At 39.2% G+C, this 19,874-nt stretch overlaps 1 protein-coding gene, 1 non-coding gene and 1 pseudogene across 11 annotated transcripts in view; all 3 read left to right on the top strand.

The window, feature by feature from the left end:
• The first annotated feature begins 1,347 nt into the window (after positions 1–1,347).
• Positions 1,348–2,842, top strand: LOC140519324 (mitotic checkpoint protein BUB3 pseudogene; annotated as a pseudogene).
• A 4,644-nt stretch (positions 2,843–7,486) lies between these two features.
• TRNAG-CCC (transfer RNA glycine (anticodon CCC)) lies at positions 7,487–7,557 on the top strand. Its single transcript has one exon. It is a non-coding gene; the product is annotated as a tRNA-Gly (tRNA).
• Positions 7,558–7,754: 197 nt separating this feature from the next.
• Positions 7,755–19,874, top strand: part of TIA1 (TIA1 cytotoxic granule associated RNA binding protein) — a 43,641-nt gene continuing 31,521 nt past the window's right edge. For 4 of the 10 annotated variants that reach the window (XM_072635279.1, XM_072635275.1, XM_072635274.1 and 1 more), the window contains exon 1: positions 7,862–8,161. In XM_072635279.1, the coding sequence (XP_072491380.1) occupies positions 8,136–8,161 (26 nt within the window). In that variant the 5' untranslated portion in view covers positions 7,862–8,135. Of the gene's footprint in view, positions 8,162–19,874 lie in introns of all 10 variants that reach the window. The other 6 variants (XM_072635277.1, XM_072635276.1, XM_072635280.1 and 3 more) reach the window with 5 other exon arrangements.

Below are 19,874 nucleotides of genomic sequence, written 5' to 3'. Positions count from 1 at the left end.
AATACGGGAGAAGCTGCAGGTAATTGGCTACTTGTTTGCATTTTATTATATATTGTTCGTTGCTTTTATGATTTATTTTTATGATAAGAAAAAATATTCTACACAGTATCCAAGCATGCAATCTGCTTCTACGTAAAGCTGAGGTCTTTGGAAATACAGCCTATTCAAGAAGGAGTATGGATCTGACCACTAGGATGGGGTTGCAGAAGTGATCTGACTAGAAAAATCCATAAAAACATCCATCCCTTGATAAGTAGCTGGTGCTGCCTGAAGGAGACAGGGAATTTGTGAAAGATTTTATTTTTATAAAGACAGATTGAGCAAATAATCTCCGTTGGTTTTAGACATACAGTGACCTTTGCCTATACCAGGCCAGCAGAACTCTTCTGATTTATTTGCCCTTTTGTTATTTAATACCTATCCACCTGATGCTGGCACCTGCTGGGTAAGATCCAAATGCACAACATATTTGGTTTCCAAAAAAAGAAATCAATTTTTGAAATTGATTTTTCTTTTTTTTGAAATTTGAGAACTGCTCTGGAATAGGTCAAAGAGGCCTTGTCTAATCAGATCAAACTCATGATGTCAGGAGTTCCCCATTACAGCTAGCCTGCCTATATCGGAAATGTAAGGTTCCCCCCTTTTCCCTACATATTTATTTTTTCCATGACTAATTCTCATTATCCTGGTGTTTTCCATTTCTCCTGAACTTAGGCCTTCCATGGTCAACACTGCCTCATCAAAAGAATCAGAGATAAGGGAGAGGAAGGTCATTGACTCTGAAAAACCAGGAGAATCCAGCTTTTACTCAGCACTTCTGCCCAGAGGAGTCAGATATAAATCACTAGAGTGAGTCTAGGACTCCTCAAGGCAGGATCTGTTTTTCTTGTTTTGTTTTTGGTTGGTTTTCTGTTTTGTTTGTTATAGTCATGTGGGTGACTAAAACCTTTTGGTTGAAAAAAAAGTGGCATACATTGTATTTCCTCTTAAGAGAATCCATTTTTCTAATATGTAGAGTAGGGATAATAGCATCTATGATATTTTATTTATATGGTTATTATAAGACAATATGTATAAACCATTTTGCATACTTTAACGTGCAAAGAACAGAGGTCTGCACACAATGTTTGTCAAACTGATGAAGGTCTTTGGTACTGTCAGTCATGAGAGCTTATGGAGAAATATGGCAAAATTTGGTTGCCTGGAGAAGTTCATTAGCATTGTATGTCACTTTTATGACAGCATGCTTGCCTGGGTTCTGGATAATGGACAGCACTTCCAGTCACCAATGGAGTTAAGCAAGGCTGTGTGCTTACTCCCATGCTTTTTAGCATGATATTTTCAGCAATGTTGTCATACACCTTCAACAAGGAAGAAAAGGGCATCAAGGTCAGCAACTTCACTGATGGTACATTATTTCACTTGAAAAGGCTACAAGCCAAAACCAAAGTGGAGGGAGAGTTGGTATATGACTTTTTGTTTACAGATAGTTGTACACTCAACAGAGTATAAATCAATTCTCTGTTGTTTGCTTGTACTAATTTTGGTCTAGCAATTAACACCAAGAAAACATAGGTTCTCTACAGTCAGCATCACACCATCCATCTGTGGAACCATCATTACAGCAAATGGAGAAATTTTGAATGGTGTGGATGAGTTCACTTACCTTGGCAGTATACTTACCAGGGATCTACACATAGATGATGAGGTTGATGCATACATTGCCAGAGCTAGTTCAGTGTCTGAGAAGCTCCAAAAGGAAGTGTTGGGGAGAAGAGGTATTAGACTGCCTACCAACCTGGAGGTCTACAACACAGCCATTGTGCTGACCTCATTGTTATATGACTGTAAAACCTGGACAGTATACCAGCATCATGCCAGGAAACTGAACCGCTTGTTTAAATTGTCTTAGGAAGATTCTGAAGATCACCTGACAAGATAGGGTACTAGATGCTGAGATCTTTTCTTGAGCTGAACTATTAAGCATTCACACTCGACTGCAAAGAGCATACTGAACAAGAAATCCTTGTTGGAACCCATGATGTCCCTATTAGATTGTTGAATATTGTCCAGAAGTAAATTTTATGGTTAGTGGAAGTTGGGATCAGACTGTGGGATCCCAGAACTTCTTGTAATGCAGGAACCTTTTCTCAGCTGGAAAAGATTTATACACTCTGTGACTGCAGACAGATTAATTGTAGGAACAATTGGTTGGAGAGTGTTGGTATGCGACTTGAGGAATATGGGCTGTGTGCAGTAAAGAAGAAAGTCTAGCTTGAAATACCAGAAGCATTGAATGGGAGCATTTCCAAACAATCAAGGTTATGTGTCAAGCTCTACTGAAGGCCAACTGGCAGTTGAATTTTGGACACAAGTCCTGAATTACAGAAGAAGAAATATGCATTCAAATGTCATAGACTAAAAGAAAACAATATTAAGCAGATTTATCCTGTCAATGCATTTCCTTTTACAACATTCACAACATATTTGCTACAAGTAGATCTGATGAATTTGTTAATATTCGAGATACATTCAACAAGAAACAATTATACCAATTCCACTGAGGTCCCACTAGGATAGCATTACTTCAGCAATGATGGAACCACACTTGCAACAGCATCATCATATATGTATGAAATGGATGACACTGAACATCCTGAAGATAGCATCTTCATTCACCAAATGACAGATACAAAACAAAACCCAAGGAAACTGGACTCAGAAAGGTTTGTAGTCACTTGCCCAAGGCCCCAGTAGGAAGAAAAGAAATCACATTTGGCCACAAGGACAGTAGCTCAGGTATGGCTTCATGTTCCTTACTTCTCCTGTTTACCTAACTTGAAACTTTCTAACAGTTTCTCTGTTATCAACACTACTTATGGTATTACTATGAAAACCTGATATTTAGACAAACAAAAAATGCATTGTTCGAATGCCAAACACATATTTGCCTAAAGGACTATTTTACAGAGAATTCGCACAAGACAAGTGTTCACATGGAGGTAAGAAGAAGCAATATAAAGAACTCTTAAGATCTCTCTGAAGAACTTTGGAACTGATTGTGTGTTATGTGAGGCACAGGCAAAGGACTGCCCAGCATGGTGTGCCCATATCAAAAAAGGCACTGAGCTCTATGAGCAGAGCAGAACTGAAGTAGCTCAAAAGAAATGTGAGATGTACAAATGTAGAGACATCTACTCTCCAGATGTTCACATGAACTATTTGTGCTCGACCTATCATAGAATCTTTCAAGGTCATATTGATCTGATCGGCCAAAGCCAAACACATTGTACCTTGACTCCCCTTCAAGAATGATGGGCATCAACCATAACTACCACTAATGGCAGTTACCATTATCCCCTTAGTAGCAATGCAAGTCCCTTGAGCAAAGGGATTGTTCTGTTTCTGTATCCCTGGGGTTAGCACAGTTCCTGGCCCACTTGTTTTTGTTTCAAACCTGCTATTTCATCAGCTTAGAGAACTCTCTGTGTAGAAACTCCCTCCACTGATACAGAGAAGCACCTGATTTGTAACTTGTAGTCTTAGAAACTAGCTTGTATATAAAATTTTAAAAGTTTTTGCAAAAACAAAACCAATGCAACCAAAATGACAAGGAAAGCAGAAAACAGGGGAAAAATTTTTTTACAGCAAGTATCTCTGATAAAAATCTCATTCCTCAAATATATAGAGAAGTGAATCAAATTTATAAGAATACAAATCATTCCCCAGCTGATAAATGGTCAAAATGTATGAACAGGCAGTTTTCGACAAAGATTTGATTAGAAATCAAAACTATAGACATGCTCTAAATCAATATTGATTAGAGAGATGCAAAAAATAATTCTCAGGTACTATCTCACATCCGTTAGAATGGCTATTATAATGGAAAAGAAAAATGATAATTTGGAGTAGATATGGGAAAACTGGGATACTAATGGTTGGTAGAATTGTGAACTGAATCAACTATTCTGGAGAGCAGTTTGGAACTATGTCCAAAGAGTTATAAAACTGTGCATACCCTTTGCTTTGATCTAGCAATACCACTATCTGTATCCCAAAGAGATCTTTTTTAAAAAAAGGTAAAGGTTCCTATTTGTAAAAAATATTTATAATAGCTCTTTTTGTAGTGGCAAAGAATTGGAAGTCAAGGGGATGGCCATTAATAGGGGAATGGCTGATTGTATATGAGGTATATGTATATTGATTCTATATGATTGCAATGGAATATTATTGTGCTATAAGAAATGATGAGCAGGATGATTTCAGAAAAACCTAGGATGAAGGGATGTGTGTGTATGTGTGCGAGTATGCATGTATATATGTATAATGCATATACGTATGTGTATATGACATGCATGTATATGTATAGATTTGTGTGTGGGGGCATGTATGTATATATGTATTATGTATATTTGTGTGTACACACATGTGTATATATGTATGCCTATGTATATACATGTACCCACAGATATACATAGGCATACATATATAATACATTATATCTATATACTTTTATGTTTATATATACATATATACATAATATACAAGATAATTTATTGGGGCAAGACACTAACAATTGGAGAAATTAGGAAAAATCTCATGTGGAAGGTGGTGTTGGAGCTGAGCCTGGAGAAAACTTAGAGATCTTGAGAGATAGATATGTGCAAGGAATGTATATTAGACACCAGGGACAGTGCAAAATCACTGAGATGACCAAACTACTCTCCGGCTCAAAATGCCTGAGTGTATCTGTATTGCTTCTCAGTGTAACACCCTGTTGTGATGATGAATTCGTTTCAAGCCTAGGGAGCCCTAATAGGCCCTAATATTTAGCTAGGTGGTGAAGTGGATAGAGCACCAGGCCAGGAGTTAGGAAGACCTGAGTTGAAATGCAGTCTCAGACACTTACTAGCTGGGTAACCCTGGGCAAATTAACCCTGTTTTCCTCAGTTACCTCAACTGTAAAATGAATTGTAGAAGGAAATGGTAAAACATTCTAGTACCTTTGCCAAGAAAACCCCAAATGGTGTCATGAAGAATTGAATGAGACCAAAAACTAAAACAACAATAAAGGGTCATGTGATTTCTTCCTCTTCAGATTAAAAAAGTTAAAGGAAAGAAATGAAGAAATTTTTAAAAAGAAAATTTTCTAAAAAAAAAAAGAAAAATTCTAAATAAAATAAAATACAATAAAAAGTTTTTTTAAAAAGAAAAGTTCTAAATTCAGTAGTAATCCTTCTGAGGCCCCAGTTAGGAAAAATTTCCAACACCAATGTGGAAACATGGTTTAAAGAACCTTTCTTTTTAGTTTCTCTAAGATTTTATTTATTATATTTATTTAAATTAATTTATTAGTAAATAGATAATAAATCTAAGAATTATTTCTCTTAGAAATACTATTTTTTTCCAGATTTTCCCCTTTAGGAAAATGGAAAGGAAACCTAAGGCCTTCCTTTGATATGGTGTAAGGGTGAAAATCAAAATGACTTTTCTAGATAAGATCTTGACTCCTCAGCGATTCCCTGCCATGACCCACTTTTCAGTCGGTTTTCTCTTTTAAAATTCAAGGTTAAGATATTGGTAAAAGGTAGGAATTCTTTTCAGTCACTAAGGGTAGAGGTTCCAGGAAGGAACTGAGCATTTTGGAATGCTAACTCAAAACCGTATTTTAACACATTATGATCTTTTTCTTTTAAAATTCCTGTAAATGTTCTTTAAAATTTTCTTGGGAAGCGGGTGGAGGGCATAGGAGTCTATGTTATTTCTCTCTACAAGCTGCAAGAGGCTTGGATATAGATTAATGTTAAACTCAACCAAACTGGCCCTGCTAGAGTGAGTGTGAAACACAGCGAACATTTTTAGCCTTAGTTTTTTTCTTCTTAGAAACTAGAGAGAAGTCGGGCTCTCTGTCTAACCTTACAATTTATGTGTACCTCGGTTTGACTCCTGGCCTCTTTGTCTTTGAGAATAAACTGAATTTACTGAAAATGTTTGGGTAATGAAAACGGAGATTATATCACAGTGTCAGGCTTTGGGAGGGGAAACTGGAGAAAGAGGGGACCTTTTCTCTTAGGACTTCCCTCAGCCCGGGTCCTCATTTCTGAGATGCCCGGTGACTCTCCTGTACAGCTCCCTCCTCTACTATAGCTCGGTACTCCCTCTGCTCCATTCTTGTTGCAATCTTTCAAATCCAGATGCTCAAAATCTCTATTTCCCTGGGCCCCGAGGTAGCTTCACCCTAGGATACAAAGTAGTTAGCGCACGACCCAAAAGCCCCCCAGGGCTTGGGTGTCTTCCAGGAAGAGGGAAGGCCTAGTGTGTACTTCACTCAGCGAGTGATTCAATCCAAACTAGTTTTCATCTTGTCCGGGAACCATAGCCGAGTAGGGTGGTTTCAATGTAGCCCTGACTCGAGTTACATTGTAAATCCTTCCCAGCCTGGCTGAGAGCTCGCCTCTCCAGGACTGTGCTTCACGAGCTCTGGCCCTTCCCGAAAGGCACGCGCGCCCTCTTTGTCTCCGCCCAGCATTTCCTGAATCCTGCCCCGCGTGGGCGAGCCCCCCAACCCCACCCCCACGACTTTGGGCAGCTAGCTGGCTCCGTGGATGCAGCGCCAGGCCCGGGTTGGGATCCACCCGTGGCAAACCTTCGTTAGCCGCGTGACCCTGGGCAGGTCGCTTAACCTCCGTTTGTCTTCATCCACTGGAGAAGGAAACGGCAAACACTTCAGGATCTTTGCTAAGGAAGCCACGTGGATGAGGCCGCGGGGTCACGAAGAGTCAGACCCTACTGAGCAACAACCGCCCTCCTCCGTTACTTTGTATATATTTATTCTTCCGTATGTTTCTTTTTCATGTTGGTTTCCTTTCCCACTCCACGCTTCCACCAGCTTAGCCTTACTTAGTAAATGCTGCATTAGTTCTTGCCAATTTATCCTAACAGCAGAATGCAGAAAGACCCGAACACCCCCAGGAAAGCATTTATTCTTGAAGAGCGGTGGAATTTCTCCCTGGGGTCTTAACAACCTGAATAAGAGTAAGCCAGAGCGATCTGGACCGATTCACACTCGTGCCCCGAGCCCTTGGGTGTGAGCGGCTCCTCTCAGGGCTCGCTCAGCGACCGGAAAGTTCAGACGAATAAACCTTAATAGGTTGGTAAGCGAGGATATATTTTTTTCTTCGTTAATAAAATTTTTTTTCGAGCGCATAAAATGATGGCAAAGTTCTGAAAAGCTTGGCAAGATTCGTTAAAGTTGCTGTAAAGAATGACCATTTGCGACTTTCGCTTCTGCGGAGTTCGCCAGGTGGGGACGCTTTCGATTTCAACTAGCAGTGCGAAATGTGCTGTTTTCGGCCTAGAGGAACAAAGTAGAATAGAGCAAAAAAAAAGAACCTCTTCTCCACCCCCATCCTCGCCCTTCCTCCCAGCCCTGCTCTTTCCTCTGATTTCATCCACTTCTGGCTTCTAAAGAAGAGTCTCGCCAACAGCGCCGCTGGTGTAGTGGTATCATGCAAGATTCCCATTCTTGCGACCCGGGTTCGATTCCCGGGCGGCGCAAGTGACTTTTGCATTTTTTTCTCCTATTCTCAACAGAATTAAGGAGTCTATTTGAAAACGTATCCTTATTTGTCTGCAAGGGTATGCCATTTTAATTTCACTGCTTTCACAGATTTCTAATAAAAGGAGTAAAGCATTGCGCGTGCGTAGTCAGAAACCACGGCAGCACTTAAGCGACAGCCCGGGAGATCGACTTTGCACTTGCGCAGTACGAGAAGCGCCTCCAGTACGTGGGACGGAAGCACGCCTGCGCAACAAACGAGTTGGCGTCGGCGGTGCCGTGGCGCGGGGCAGACGGGGTCTTAAGAAGAGTGGGCTCCCTCTGCGCTTGCGTGGCCCGGGCCGCTCGGCTGCTCCTGGGCGCCCGGCTCGCCGCCATCTTGTGTCGGGACTTCATTGTTCGGGCACAGGGGCAGGCAGGCTCGTGTTGCTGCTGCTGCTGGACGAAGAGGAGGCAGACGAGACCCCGTTTCACCGAGAGCGACAGAAACCCCCGGTAGCCCTTACTGCCGGGCCGCCGAGGGAGGTGGTGGGGTCGGGGAGCAGGAGGCCGAGGAGCCGCCGCCACAGCCGCAGCCATGGAGGACGAGATGCCCAAGACCCTGTAAGTCGTGCGGCGCTGGGCGGTCCGGGAGCCGCCGCCGAGGACGGGGCGCGGTGTCCGGCGTGGGGGAGAACCGGAGGGAGGCCTCGGCCCGGCCGGCCCATTGTTTCCCGCGGCGCCCGCTCCCAGCTTCCCAGGTCCCATTTCCGTCCCCTCTCCGCCATGAGGTCGGGGCTGCCGGGCCGGGAGGGAACGAGCGGGTGGTGGGGCGAGCCTGCCGGGGCCTGGTTTGTGCCAGATCTCTCCCCTGGCCCTGGAGCCCCGGGATAGACGGGCCATGTGTCGGTTTAGACCTAATTTCCTACTTGTGTAAATGTTCCGTTTCCCTCCCCCACCCCCCGCCTGGATCAGCTCTATTTTTTCCTCCATTTTTATCTCTCTCTTCTCTTCCCCCCCTCCCCCCCCCCCCCGGTTGTTTCCTTTTCATGTTCAAAACTCCTCAGTTTTTCATTTTCCCGTTCTTGGTTGTGGGAACTTCTCTTGGATCTCAGTTTTCCTCCAGAGTGCTCCCACTCAGATTACTTGAGTTGGAGAAACCTGGATTTAGAGCTTACTGTGTGCAGAGAAAGCGCTGGGGGGTGCGAAGGTGAAGATGAAAAACGAAACTGGCCCTGCCCTCTGGCAGCTTACTGTTCTGGGGGACAGGAGAACAGTTACTACGCTGCATGTGTGCACAAAAACTAGAAGGCAAGCTGGCATGAGATTAGGTGGGGGGTAAAAGAGAGAGAATTAAAAGTACTTTGGGAAAATTTGAAGGGAGAGAACCATTCCATCAATGAGAGAGGTCGACTTCATGCTCCTCGTTTGCCAGTGGGAAGTAAGCCAAATATTTTCCTTTCTCCTCTTGCCCCTCTCCATAAAAGAAGTTGAGATGGAGAGAAAAACAAATATACTTTTCTCTTCATCCCCAGCAACAAAGCTACAAGACCCTATAAATTTTTTGAAACCGATCTAACCAAATGGGGGAGGGGAGTACGTTTTTATTTTTATATATTAGAGATAATAGACGTTCTTGTGATGGATATTCTGCATAAAGAGCTGGCAGTGGTTTTGAAGGAACATTAAATCTACCTATCTGATTGTTATTGATCTCTGAATCTCTGAAAATCTTTCCCATACTGGTACATCTTTATGGCTGAATATCAAGTTTTTTTTTTCCTGGGTGGTTTCTTAGGCTTCCATTTCTTTGTCATAGAGTTTCTTGCATTTCCCTTTGTTTTACCAAATGAAAAGTATCCCTTGTACGTGTAGACTTATGTTCTTCTGACTTTAAATTGATACCTCTAAGTATTGTCTATAAAGACAGTTTTTAATATTGTCTAGATGTTCTTTAATTTGTTGATTATTTATTGCCTTTCATTTTTATGATTTCCTTGGAATCATGATGGAGATTTGAGCTAGATCATATATAAAAAAACTGATTTTTAGATTTCTTCTTGTAGCCTTTCAGCTCCTAATGCCATGTTATTTTCTGCATCAAACTTCTCAAAAATTTCAATTTTGTATTGACATTGATGTTTACCATTTAGGTGACAATTTTCTTGGTGTAACAGTGACTAGTTCTGCTAAATTTTCTAAGAACCTATTGTGTTATCTTGTGGGTCTTTACTAGGAAGCAGAAATTAAATATATATTTTTAGCGTTGAAAAAGCCTCACTGTAGTTATGAACTTACTAACAATTAGTTGAAGCTTTTGTTGGAAATAATTTTTTGCCTTGTTAGCTAGTGAGTAATTTGGAAATGTGATTAATTTGTTAATGAGTAATAATCTCTCCTAATTATTTCAAGTTTGAGATTCTGAAATGATTTTATAATTTGCTAAATTTAGAAGCTACCAAAAGCATTTAGTAGAAATTTGTGCCCTTACCATAATTTGGCCATGTAAAAGATCTGTCTTCAGTTGTTGAACTTTGTGTGTGTGGAAAGTACTTACTAATTTTTTAAGTAGGATATTTTATGTGATAAGTACATCATTGTATTCTTGTTAAAATGTTTAGCCTGTTACTGATATAGAAATTTATCATTACAATGTACATAATTAGTTCCTACCTCAAAATAGGTTTCAGGTTTTATCTTTAAAGATAGAGACCAGATTTGTGATTTCTTTAGGAAATGATTTCTACCAGTGCAGACCTGAACCTTCTCTATAATTTTGAATCCAAGAGTTGCCTAGATCAGAAGCGTCCAAAACATTTAGCCCACAGCACTTCCCAGTGCAACCTGAACCAAATTAAAATGTAATTGGGAAATAGTTAACAAAATAAAGATACAAAAATAATATTAAGATGTGGTTTTTCTAAGTCAATATGGGACTCACAGGGATCTTTACTAATGACTTAATTGCCTCCCTTTTTTTCTTTTTTTTTTTTTTTTGCACTACTGGCCTAGAGTACTGAGAAGTTTAGTCACTGGCCTAGTGTGTCAGAGTCCAAGTTTTCCTGGCCAACTCTCTGTCTTTACACCACACTACTTTTGTTTGTTTGTTTGTTGTCAGTATTAAAAAGTGTTTTCCCATAGAAAACAATTCATTCAACAAATATTCGAACCCTTTATGTACAGGGCTTTGTGGGGGATATAAAAGTTATTTGATGGACAAGTCCTTGGTCTTAAGAAATTAGATTAGGTGATTAGAGGTGAGGAGACTCTGGCCATTCTACAAAAGCCTAATGTAAAGTAGCTGAACTATATTACTAGAAGTTATGGGGCAAGACAAGGAAGGAAGGTTTCCCTCTTTCCTGGCCACTGGTCTAGACAGTATTTAAGTGAGCAAAGGTTGGGTTGTCTCCCTCCCCTCGCCTTCCCTTCAGGTATTTCTTTCCTGCTTCCTCCACATGGTCTAGTACCTTCCAAAAGCCCTAGGCCTTCTACTCAATCCTGTATTTCCATTAAAGTATGTTAAAATTACTTGCTGCCTATTGATCAGAGTTCCCCTCAACTCAATGCAGCATACCTCAACTAGGTATATGTGGAAAATGATTTTAATTGAACTAGTTTTAGTGAACCTAATAGTGAATAGTAAATTTTTAATTGAAATAATGTGATTGATAGTCCTGGCATTCTTCCTAGAGGTAGGGGGTAATGTTGATGAATAGGTAATTAGTAGAATTTGAGGCAGTATGAGAAAGTGAGGGAAAATTTTTTACTCATTGTTGAGGATTTTCCAAGTGTCTTCATTTTAATTTGGCTCTTGAGTAAGCTAATTGATAGAATTTGAGACAGTGGGAAAGTGAAGGAAAACTTTTTTAGTCCCCATTGAGAAGACTACTTACTATAAAGACAAGTCTTTCCTGTTTGGGAGTTTGGCACCAGAGGTAGCTATTCTCAACTTTTTCCCTTCCTCTATTTCTGAACTCAACAGTTCTCTGAAAGCTTAAATCATCAGCCCAATCTGAAGTAGCACAAAGGTCACATTAGAAAATAGTCTTACTTTCAAGAAGTGAGAGTCATTTCTTTGCGTTTAAGATCAGAAGTTTGAGACTCTGTTCTTAAATTCCTGTTTGTACATACTGTACTTTGGAAAAAATATTGCAGAAAGAAAATTTCAGCCTGTATCCATTTAGCTAAAATAGTTTTGAGGAAAATGTAATAAGTATTGTTGATATCTTGAGACAATTTCTAGTTAGCCTAAACAAACATATGGGCCAAAGAGCTTGATTTCATTAGAACATTAAAGAGACAGTTGGTGAATGTGTAGATTGACAAGAGATGGCCATAAATCTATAAATATGGCTTCATCAAAAACAGGTCATGTTAAACTAATTTCATTTTTTTTTTACAGGATTACCAAACTAATGAGAAATGAGAGGAATATTGTGGTTATAGTTTATGTAGATTTTTTTTTTAGCAAAGCTCTTATTAAAGTATTCCATACTGTGCTTTTGAAGAAGATGAAGAGCTATAGATGATCATTAGATGATAAAACAATCAGATGGATTTAGAACTGGTTGGATGAATGGACTCAGAAATTGTTAAATGCTCTTTGTCAGCAGGATAAGGTATCTAATGAAGTACACCCAGGGGTTTGTCTTGTCCTTGTGATGTGTAACAGTCACTTTTTAACAGTATAGAAGGTATAGATAGTATACACTCAACATGTTTTCATTTTACACAGAGCTTGGAAGGATAGCTAACACATTGGATGACAGAATCCAAAAGGATTAACCCTTTGGTCTGAATCTTAGGAAGATGAATTTCAGTTGGCATAGAGTCTTTCATTTGGGTACAAAAATTAACTTCACAAGAATAAGATGGTGGGAAGTACTGTGCCTCAGCCAATAAATACTTAATAAACTTTACTATAGGCCAACCACTGTGCTAAACAAGTGCTGGGATACGAAATACTGAAAAAGAGACAGTCCCTGCATTCAAGGAGTTTACATTCTAATCTCATAGGGAGGTGGGGGTAGGTGGGAGGGACCACACACAAAAGGAATCTGAAGGAGAAAGTCTGAGAGGGAAGCTTCACCAGAATGGTGGCAAGATTAAGTACAAAGTATTGCATCCAGGTTGTAAATGAAAAGATGACTGGGCTTAGGAGCCCTCCTTAAATAGAGATTTTGGGAGGAGCAAGAATTTGGGGATAAATTGGCAAGGAGAAGGGGCATCTCTAAAATCTGGGGAATTGTGGTAGACTGCAAACTTGGAGTCACCTGGCTGTTTTAGCAAGCAAATATACTAATGTGAGCTTGGGCTGCATTAAGAGGATCAAAACTACCCAGGGATAGAGAAGTGAAGGTTCCATTGTACTCTGCCCTCATCAGACCACATCTAGAGTATTATGTTTAGTTCTGGACATTAGGGTTTAAGAAAGATATTGGAAAACTGGAGAGGGGCAACCAGGGTGGTATAATGAAGGGCCTTGAGTCCATGTCCTATAAGGATTGGCAGAAAGAAGAGAGGGACGCTTTTAGCCTAGAGAATTTAAGACTTCTCAGGACATAGTGCTAGTCTTCAGTTGTCTGAAGAATTTTCATGCAGAACTTGAAAGAATTAGACTTATAATCCTATTTGGCCTCAGGAGGTAGAACCAGGAAAAATGGGTGGAAGTTGAAGAGCATTTAGGTTTGATGGCACAAGTAAAACCTGTAACAATTATAGTTGTCTAGAAGTGGAAATGGCTGCCATCTTAGGTGGTGGCTTCCCCATCTTGAAAGGTCTTCATGCAGAGGCTGGATGACCACTTGGCAGGTATGTCAAAAGAGGGATGCCTTTGTGTGTGGATTGGACAAGATGACTGTTGAGCTCCCATCCAGTTGTTAAATTCTGTGATTTTATGGTATCTCTAGCCTTGACCTTTCTTCTTTGCTTTCAGGCCCACATCTCATACCACCCAAACTGTCCAGGACTCTGATTACGTGGGGGCATGAAAAACTTGTGTCCAAAATCAAACTTAGTATCTTTCCCAATATACTGACTTTTCTTCTTGATTTATCAGTGTACCTTTAATACAGTGAATATTTATTAAGTGCCTATTTTATGTACCAAGACAGAGGATACAGAGACAAAAATGAAACAGTTCCTACCCTGTGGATGTGAAGATATATACACTAATAAATAAATACAAAGTTACAGGAAGTAATTTCTGGAGGGAGGATGAGAATGCTAGCTAGGGGGCCTAATGTAAGAGATGACAGCTGGATTATGTTTTAAAGAAAGCTAGGGATTCTAAGACTTGGAGATGGGGAACCATCTTTGCAAAGGTGGTGGTAGATGGAATATATAGCTAGCACAGGGCAAGTTTGTCTGATCTGGGAAGGGGAGGGGAGAAATGTGAAATAAGGGAAAATAAGTAGTAATTTTTTTTGTGTGGAGGCTTTAAGTGCCAGGTTGAGACATTTATATGTTGCCTTGGAGATAGTAAGGAGGCACAAAAGATCTTTGAGTAGGCAAAAGTGGAAGTAAGGATCTTGGATACAAGTTTAGGTTAGGGGACATTGTAAATATTATTTTAGATTTCTCCCTTTGTTCCCAGTAGCTAGTTGTTTAGTCCACTTTCTTGTGGCCATAATTATAGACCATGTCCTTATTACTACCTTCCTAAGATTATTGCAGTAACATTCTAACTGTAAACTCAGCCTCGTATTCAAAGTCCTTAGCAGTTTGGCATTGCTCAAACTTTTTTTCAACTTTTTTCTATACTATCCATATGATCTGTTTCTCAGGTTGTTTTGCCTCCACTATTCCTTGTGGCACTTACCTCTCCCCCAATTTTTGCTATTTGAAATCCTATTACTCAAGTCCCAGCTTATGAATGTTTTCTATGAAGCTTTTGCTTGATTACCCATGTTCTCTGAGACATTGCATTACATTCTATTTTGGAAGATAGTTCATTCTTTTTCCTGTCCTCACACTCTAGTTTATTCATTTATGGTCTTATTGTGGTACCTGTCAAATCTCTGTATCACATGTGATCTTCATGGAAGCTGGGAGTTTATCATATCTACATTTATATCTATAGATATCTTTATATATGCTTAGCATAAGGGTGGGGAACCCGTGGCCTTGAGGCCATATGAACAAATCCCCATTTGTTCTGTGAAGTTTTGATTCAGTCAGAGGACAGCACTTAAGGACTTCTAGGGGACCATATGTGGCCTCCAGGTCACAGATTCCCCATTCCTGGTTTAGCATATTTCCTTGTTGAAATTGAAGGGGAATGAAGGTCCTTTCAATCTCTAAGGTGTGTGAAAGCTAATTAAGCCACTTTTAAATTTCTCCCCACTGAAATCCTTTTGTGTAGTTTTTTCTCAAATGCTAATGAACTCACCTTGCTTGTAAGAGAGATTAATGTAATTTTGAAACAATACTTAAATTTTCTGAGACTGTAAATCTGAATGCTGCCCAATAGTACTGAGGACCTGTAAGTGAATAAACTGGTCAGGAGGTAAAGATTTCATTCCTTATCTTTCTCTTTTCTGCTAAACATCATTTTGTCTGTTCACTTGTGTTAACCATATCTTGGGGGCAGGGTATTGTTTATTCCTTTACTAGCAAAGATTAGGTTTGGAAGAAGAGTTTGAATCTAATGGCTAAAATGAGGTACATGATTGTTGGTAGATTTTATTAATCCATGTTATGCCTGATACTATTGGCATTCAAGAAGTAACTGCACACAATATGTTAGGGAAAGGATTGAACTGTGATTTAAATTTTTCTTTAAAAGAAAATCCAATGTAGGCTTTTCCCAAACATGAAATGATACTATCCACTTGAATAGAATTTATATTGATGAACTCAATAACTTGTAATAACGTGTGGGTTACAAAGTGCTTTACACACAGTCTTATTTAATGCTTAGGACAACCTTCTGGGTTAAGATAGTGAAAGTATTGTCCATAGTATTTTTACTAGTGAAGAACCCGAAGCTCAGGTTAAGGGAGTTGCCTAACTTTGCTTCCATGGCTTGTCAGTCAGGACTAAAATTCAGGTCGGTATTCTTTCCATTCTACAGTTCTTCTTAAAACTAAGAGCTTATTTCTGAAAATGGACTGGTGGAATTTTAGATACCTTTTTTTAAGGTTGGCTTTTGGTTGTAAACTAGTTTCAGAATGAGGGAGATGCTTACCTTGGTTTCAGTGTGCTGATTCCTGTATAAAGTGCTTGGTGATTTTTAAGAAATGATAATGCAGTAATGACGGATACTTATATATAAACTACTGTATATAGTTACAAAGTCATTCATTCATTTATTAAGTGCCTACACTGTGATAGTGGCATATTTTATCTTAGTACCATAGTAAGTTAGGTAGGGTGGAATTCAGAAATGAACATAGTTCCCTAACTGTAATATATTGGAAAGTAATTCTGGTATGTACAAAGACTAGATTTATGAATAAATGATAAAAGTATTTTGGGGGAGTACATTTACTTTTTTTCCCGTCAATTACATATAAACAAAAATTTTTAACATTCGATTTTTAAAATTTTGTATTCCAGATTCCCTCTCTTCCCCCTCCTTGAAAAGCAAGCAGTTTGATATAGATATACATGTGTAGTCATGCAAAAGGTTTCCCTATTAGCCGTGTTGGAACAGAAGATGCAGACCAAAAAAAGTAAGAAAAATAAAGTAAAAAATACATGCTTTAATTTGCATTCAGGGTCCATCAGTTGTTTCTCTGGAGATGGATAGCATTTTTCATCCTAAATCCTTCGGAATTGTCTTGGATCGTTGTATTTCTGAAAATAAGTCATTCACATATGATTATACAATATTGCTGTTACTGTATACAATGTTCTTCTGGTTGTGCTCATTTCACTTTGTATCAGTTCAGGTAAGTCTTCCCAGGTTTTTTTGAAAGTATCCTGCTTGTCATTTCTTATAGCACAATAGTATTCCATCACAATCATGTACCACAACTTGTTCAGCCATTCCTCAATTGATGGGCATCCCCTCAGTTTCCAATTTTTTGCCACCACAAACAGAGCTAATGTTTTGTACATACAGACCCTTTTCCTTTTTCTTAGATCTCTTTGGGATAGAGCATGCCATGCCCACATCAGAAAAGGTGCTGTGCTCTATGAGCGAAGCAGAATTGAAACAGCACAAAGGAAACCTAGGATGTGCAAATTTGGAATAACCACCCCAAATGTTCACACGGACTATCTGTACCCGATCTGTGGTAGAGCGTTCCAAGCTCCTATTGGTCTGATCAGACACAGTGAGACACAATGAAGCTTGAATTTATCATGGTGATGTCATTTTGGTCCTCTACTAGAACGAAGGACAACCACCCAGATCAAAGATTATACATGATTTTATATTCCTTTGGGCTTAGTTCCAAATTGCTCTCCCGAATGGTTGGTTCAGTTCACAGCTCTATCAACAGTGCAGTATTAGTACCCCAATTTTTCCACATTCCCTCCAACATTTGTCATTTTCCTTTTCTGTCATATTAGCTAATTTGAGAGGTGTGAGGTTTTGTTGTAATTTTGTTTTTAATTTCAGAGTTGTTTTAATTTTCATTTCTTTAGTGATTTACAGCATTTTTTCATATGACTATTGATAACTTTAATTTCTCCTGAAAACTATCCTTTGGCCATTTATCAATTGGGGAATAACTCATTCTTATCAATTTGACTCAGTTCCCTATGTATTTGAGAAATGAGATATTTATCAGAGAAACTTGCAGATTTCCCTCTAGTTTCTTGCTTTCATTCTAATCTTGGCTGCATTTTTTTTGTGTGCAGAATCTTTTTAATTTAATGAAATCAAAATTATCTATATCCTTTAATGCTCTCTAACTCTTGCTTGATCATAAATTCTTCCCCTTACCTATAAAACTCTGACAGGTAAGCTATTCCATGCTCCCTTGATTTGCTTATTATACCATCCTTTATGTCTAAATCATGTAGCCATTTTGCTCTTATCTTTGTGTATGGTGTGAGATTGTTGGTCTATACATAGTTCCGCCAAACTGCTTTCCAGTTTTCCCAGCAATTTTTGTCAAATAATGATTTCTTGTCCCAAAATCTTGCATCTTTGGCTTTGTCAAACACTATATTACTATGGTATATTGCTATATTACTGTGAATTGTGTACCTAATCTATTCCACTGATTGTTTTGATGATTATTACTTTGTAATACAGTTTGAGATTGGGTACTGCTAAACCACCTTGCTTTTATCAGTTTTTATTTTTATGAGTTATTTTACAAAGTATCATTACTATTTATATAATTTGTCTTTTACATTACAGCCCCACTTAAAAGCATTATGTAATGTAAAGTAGTACGAAGTATGATAAGAGTACTGCTTTCTAATTTGTATTCTACAAATTGCTGCATGTATCCTTTGTTGATTTCCCTAAATTGTCAGTGCACTGCGTCCTGTTTTAAATTACTTAAATTTCTTATCTACTGCCTCCTCTTCCTCCTCCATTCTGGTAGACATCTATGACACTGTCATTTTTATTAAGGGGGACATTCCTTTAGGCAACTGGCACTATCCCCACTAACATCAACTCTAACAGACAAGAATGTTTACCCTTGCTGAGGCAACAAGGCATCCTGAAGGAGAGGCAGGAGGAAGCATCTGCCAGGCCCAGGGCCTAAATAGTCCTGAGAATGGCAATTTTTCCACATCCCTGTTCCCAAACCAGGCCTTTCAACTTGGCTATTCAACCATTATGAAGGGGAACAAACTTTGGAGAGAAGGATCCTGATACCACCAATCATCACTACTAGGCAGAGCTCAAATTTATAAAAGCCTTGGGAACTTTTCAGCCCATCCTCCACCCCCAGTAGCTCCATTTCTAGCCTGGCCCCCAGAAGTCAACAGTCCAGAGAAGCAATTCTCATGCATATATGACTTGGCAACTTCATCTACAGATGTTGTAGTCCCTGCTTCCTCAACAGCCACAGCTCCGAAGGAGCGGGAAAATAAATCCTCACCAAAGTCTTTGATACCAATACAGTTTTATTAATGGAAGTCACATTAAAGAAAGTAAGTTATCATCTCCTTTGCTGTTGCACACTTAGGAGCAGAAATAAGGTCCTTCTATCTGACTTGCAAATTAAGCCTCCTTTTTCTGCTGTCTCCTCATATTAGAATGTAAGTTCCTTGTTATATTCATGATATTTTGAAGGAGGGAGAAAATAAAGAATAATGGCAACCAAGCTCCTGGCTTTGGTTGTCATTCAAGATCCTTCTGGCCAGGCCACTTCGTACTACACTGTGCCATGAAGGGTCTGTTGGTGATGGCTATAAGGATTAGATTGGAAACAAGGTCTTGAGGCAAGTACTTCTATTTCTAGGGACCTTGGGCTTAAGAAAATTTTAAATATTTGAAGTTTTATTGAACTCTCCATTTAAAGAATTCCAAATTTCATCTAATGAAATGGAAAAATTAAGTAGATAAATATGTCAGAAGGCCTTGCCCATATATTTCTTGAATAACATGATTGTACTTTATAATTTTTTATTTGTACTCACTGTTTGTTAAGTGAAATCATTTTCAGTTCTGAAAGACACTAGGGTTCCATGACTCCTAGCCATAAGACAGCAACATGATATTGCTCAGAACAGAATAAGCAATTGAACAGATAATCCATTGAGTCAGTACATGTATCTTCAACAAATAGTTCAAGTAGATTATGAGTTGGGACCATATTTGGATAGGACAGGGGTGGGGAACCTGCGGCCCTGAGGTCACATGTGGCCGTCTAGGTCCTCAGGTGCAGCCCTTTGCCTGAATCCAAACTTCACAGAACAAATCCCTATTTGATAGGAGAATGAGAGTAGGTTTTTATCATTTTGGGGAAATTATACAGAATTTTCAATGGTCCTAAGTTTTTCTTTGCCACCAGTACTCATCTTTACAACAGGTATAGTCTCATGATGATGCCTTTATGATTGAAAATCATGTAATACTACAGTGTCCAAAGAATAAATCTTCCAGGTGACTAAAAAGGAATAAATGATGGGTGTAACAGGCTAACCAGAGCATGTTGCTAGCAAAGACTTGTGCATGAAATGTAATGTAAACTACTTTAAAACTGTGTGTATGCTTTCAAGTTTCAAGTTCCTGTTCAACTCCAGCATTTTTTTTCCCTTTGATGTGTAAGCTCTGGATTTTAGGCTGATAATCCTAGGGGGCTTTTCAGAAATTTTGGCGTCCCCTCCACTGCTGAGGGTGGTTGGTGAGTGACTTTCTGGGTCTAATAGATCTGGGCAGCTTTTAATTTGTGATTTCTTGAAATATAGGTAGGCCTTTTAA

The sequence above is a fragment of the Notamacropus eugenii genome, chromosome 1 (genome assembly GCF_028372415.1).
Source record: "Notamacropus eugenii isolate mMacEug1 chromosome 1, mMacEug1.pri_v2, whole genome shotgun sequence".
NCBI lineage: Eukaryota > Metazoa > Chordata > Mammalia > Diprotodontia > Macropodidae > Notamacropus > Notamacropus eugenii.
This window is presented reverse-complemented; position numbering and strand designations above follow the sequence as displayed.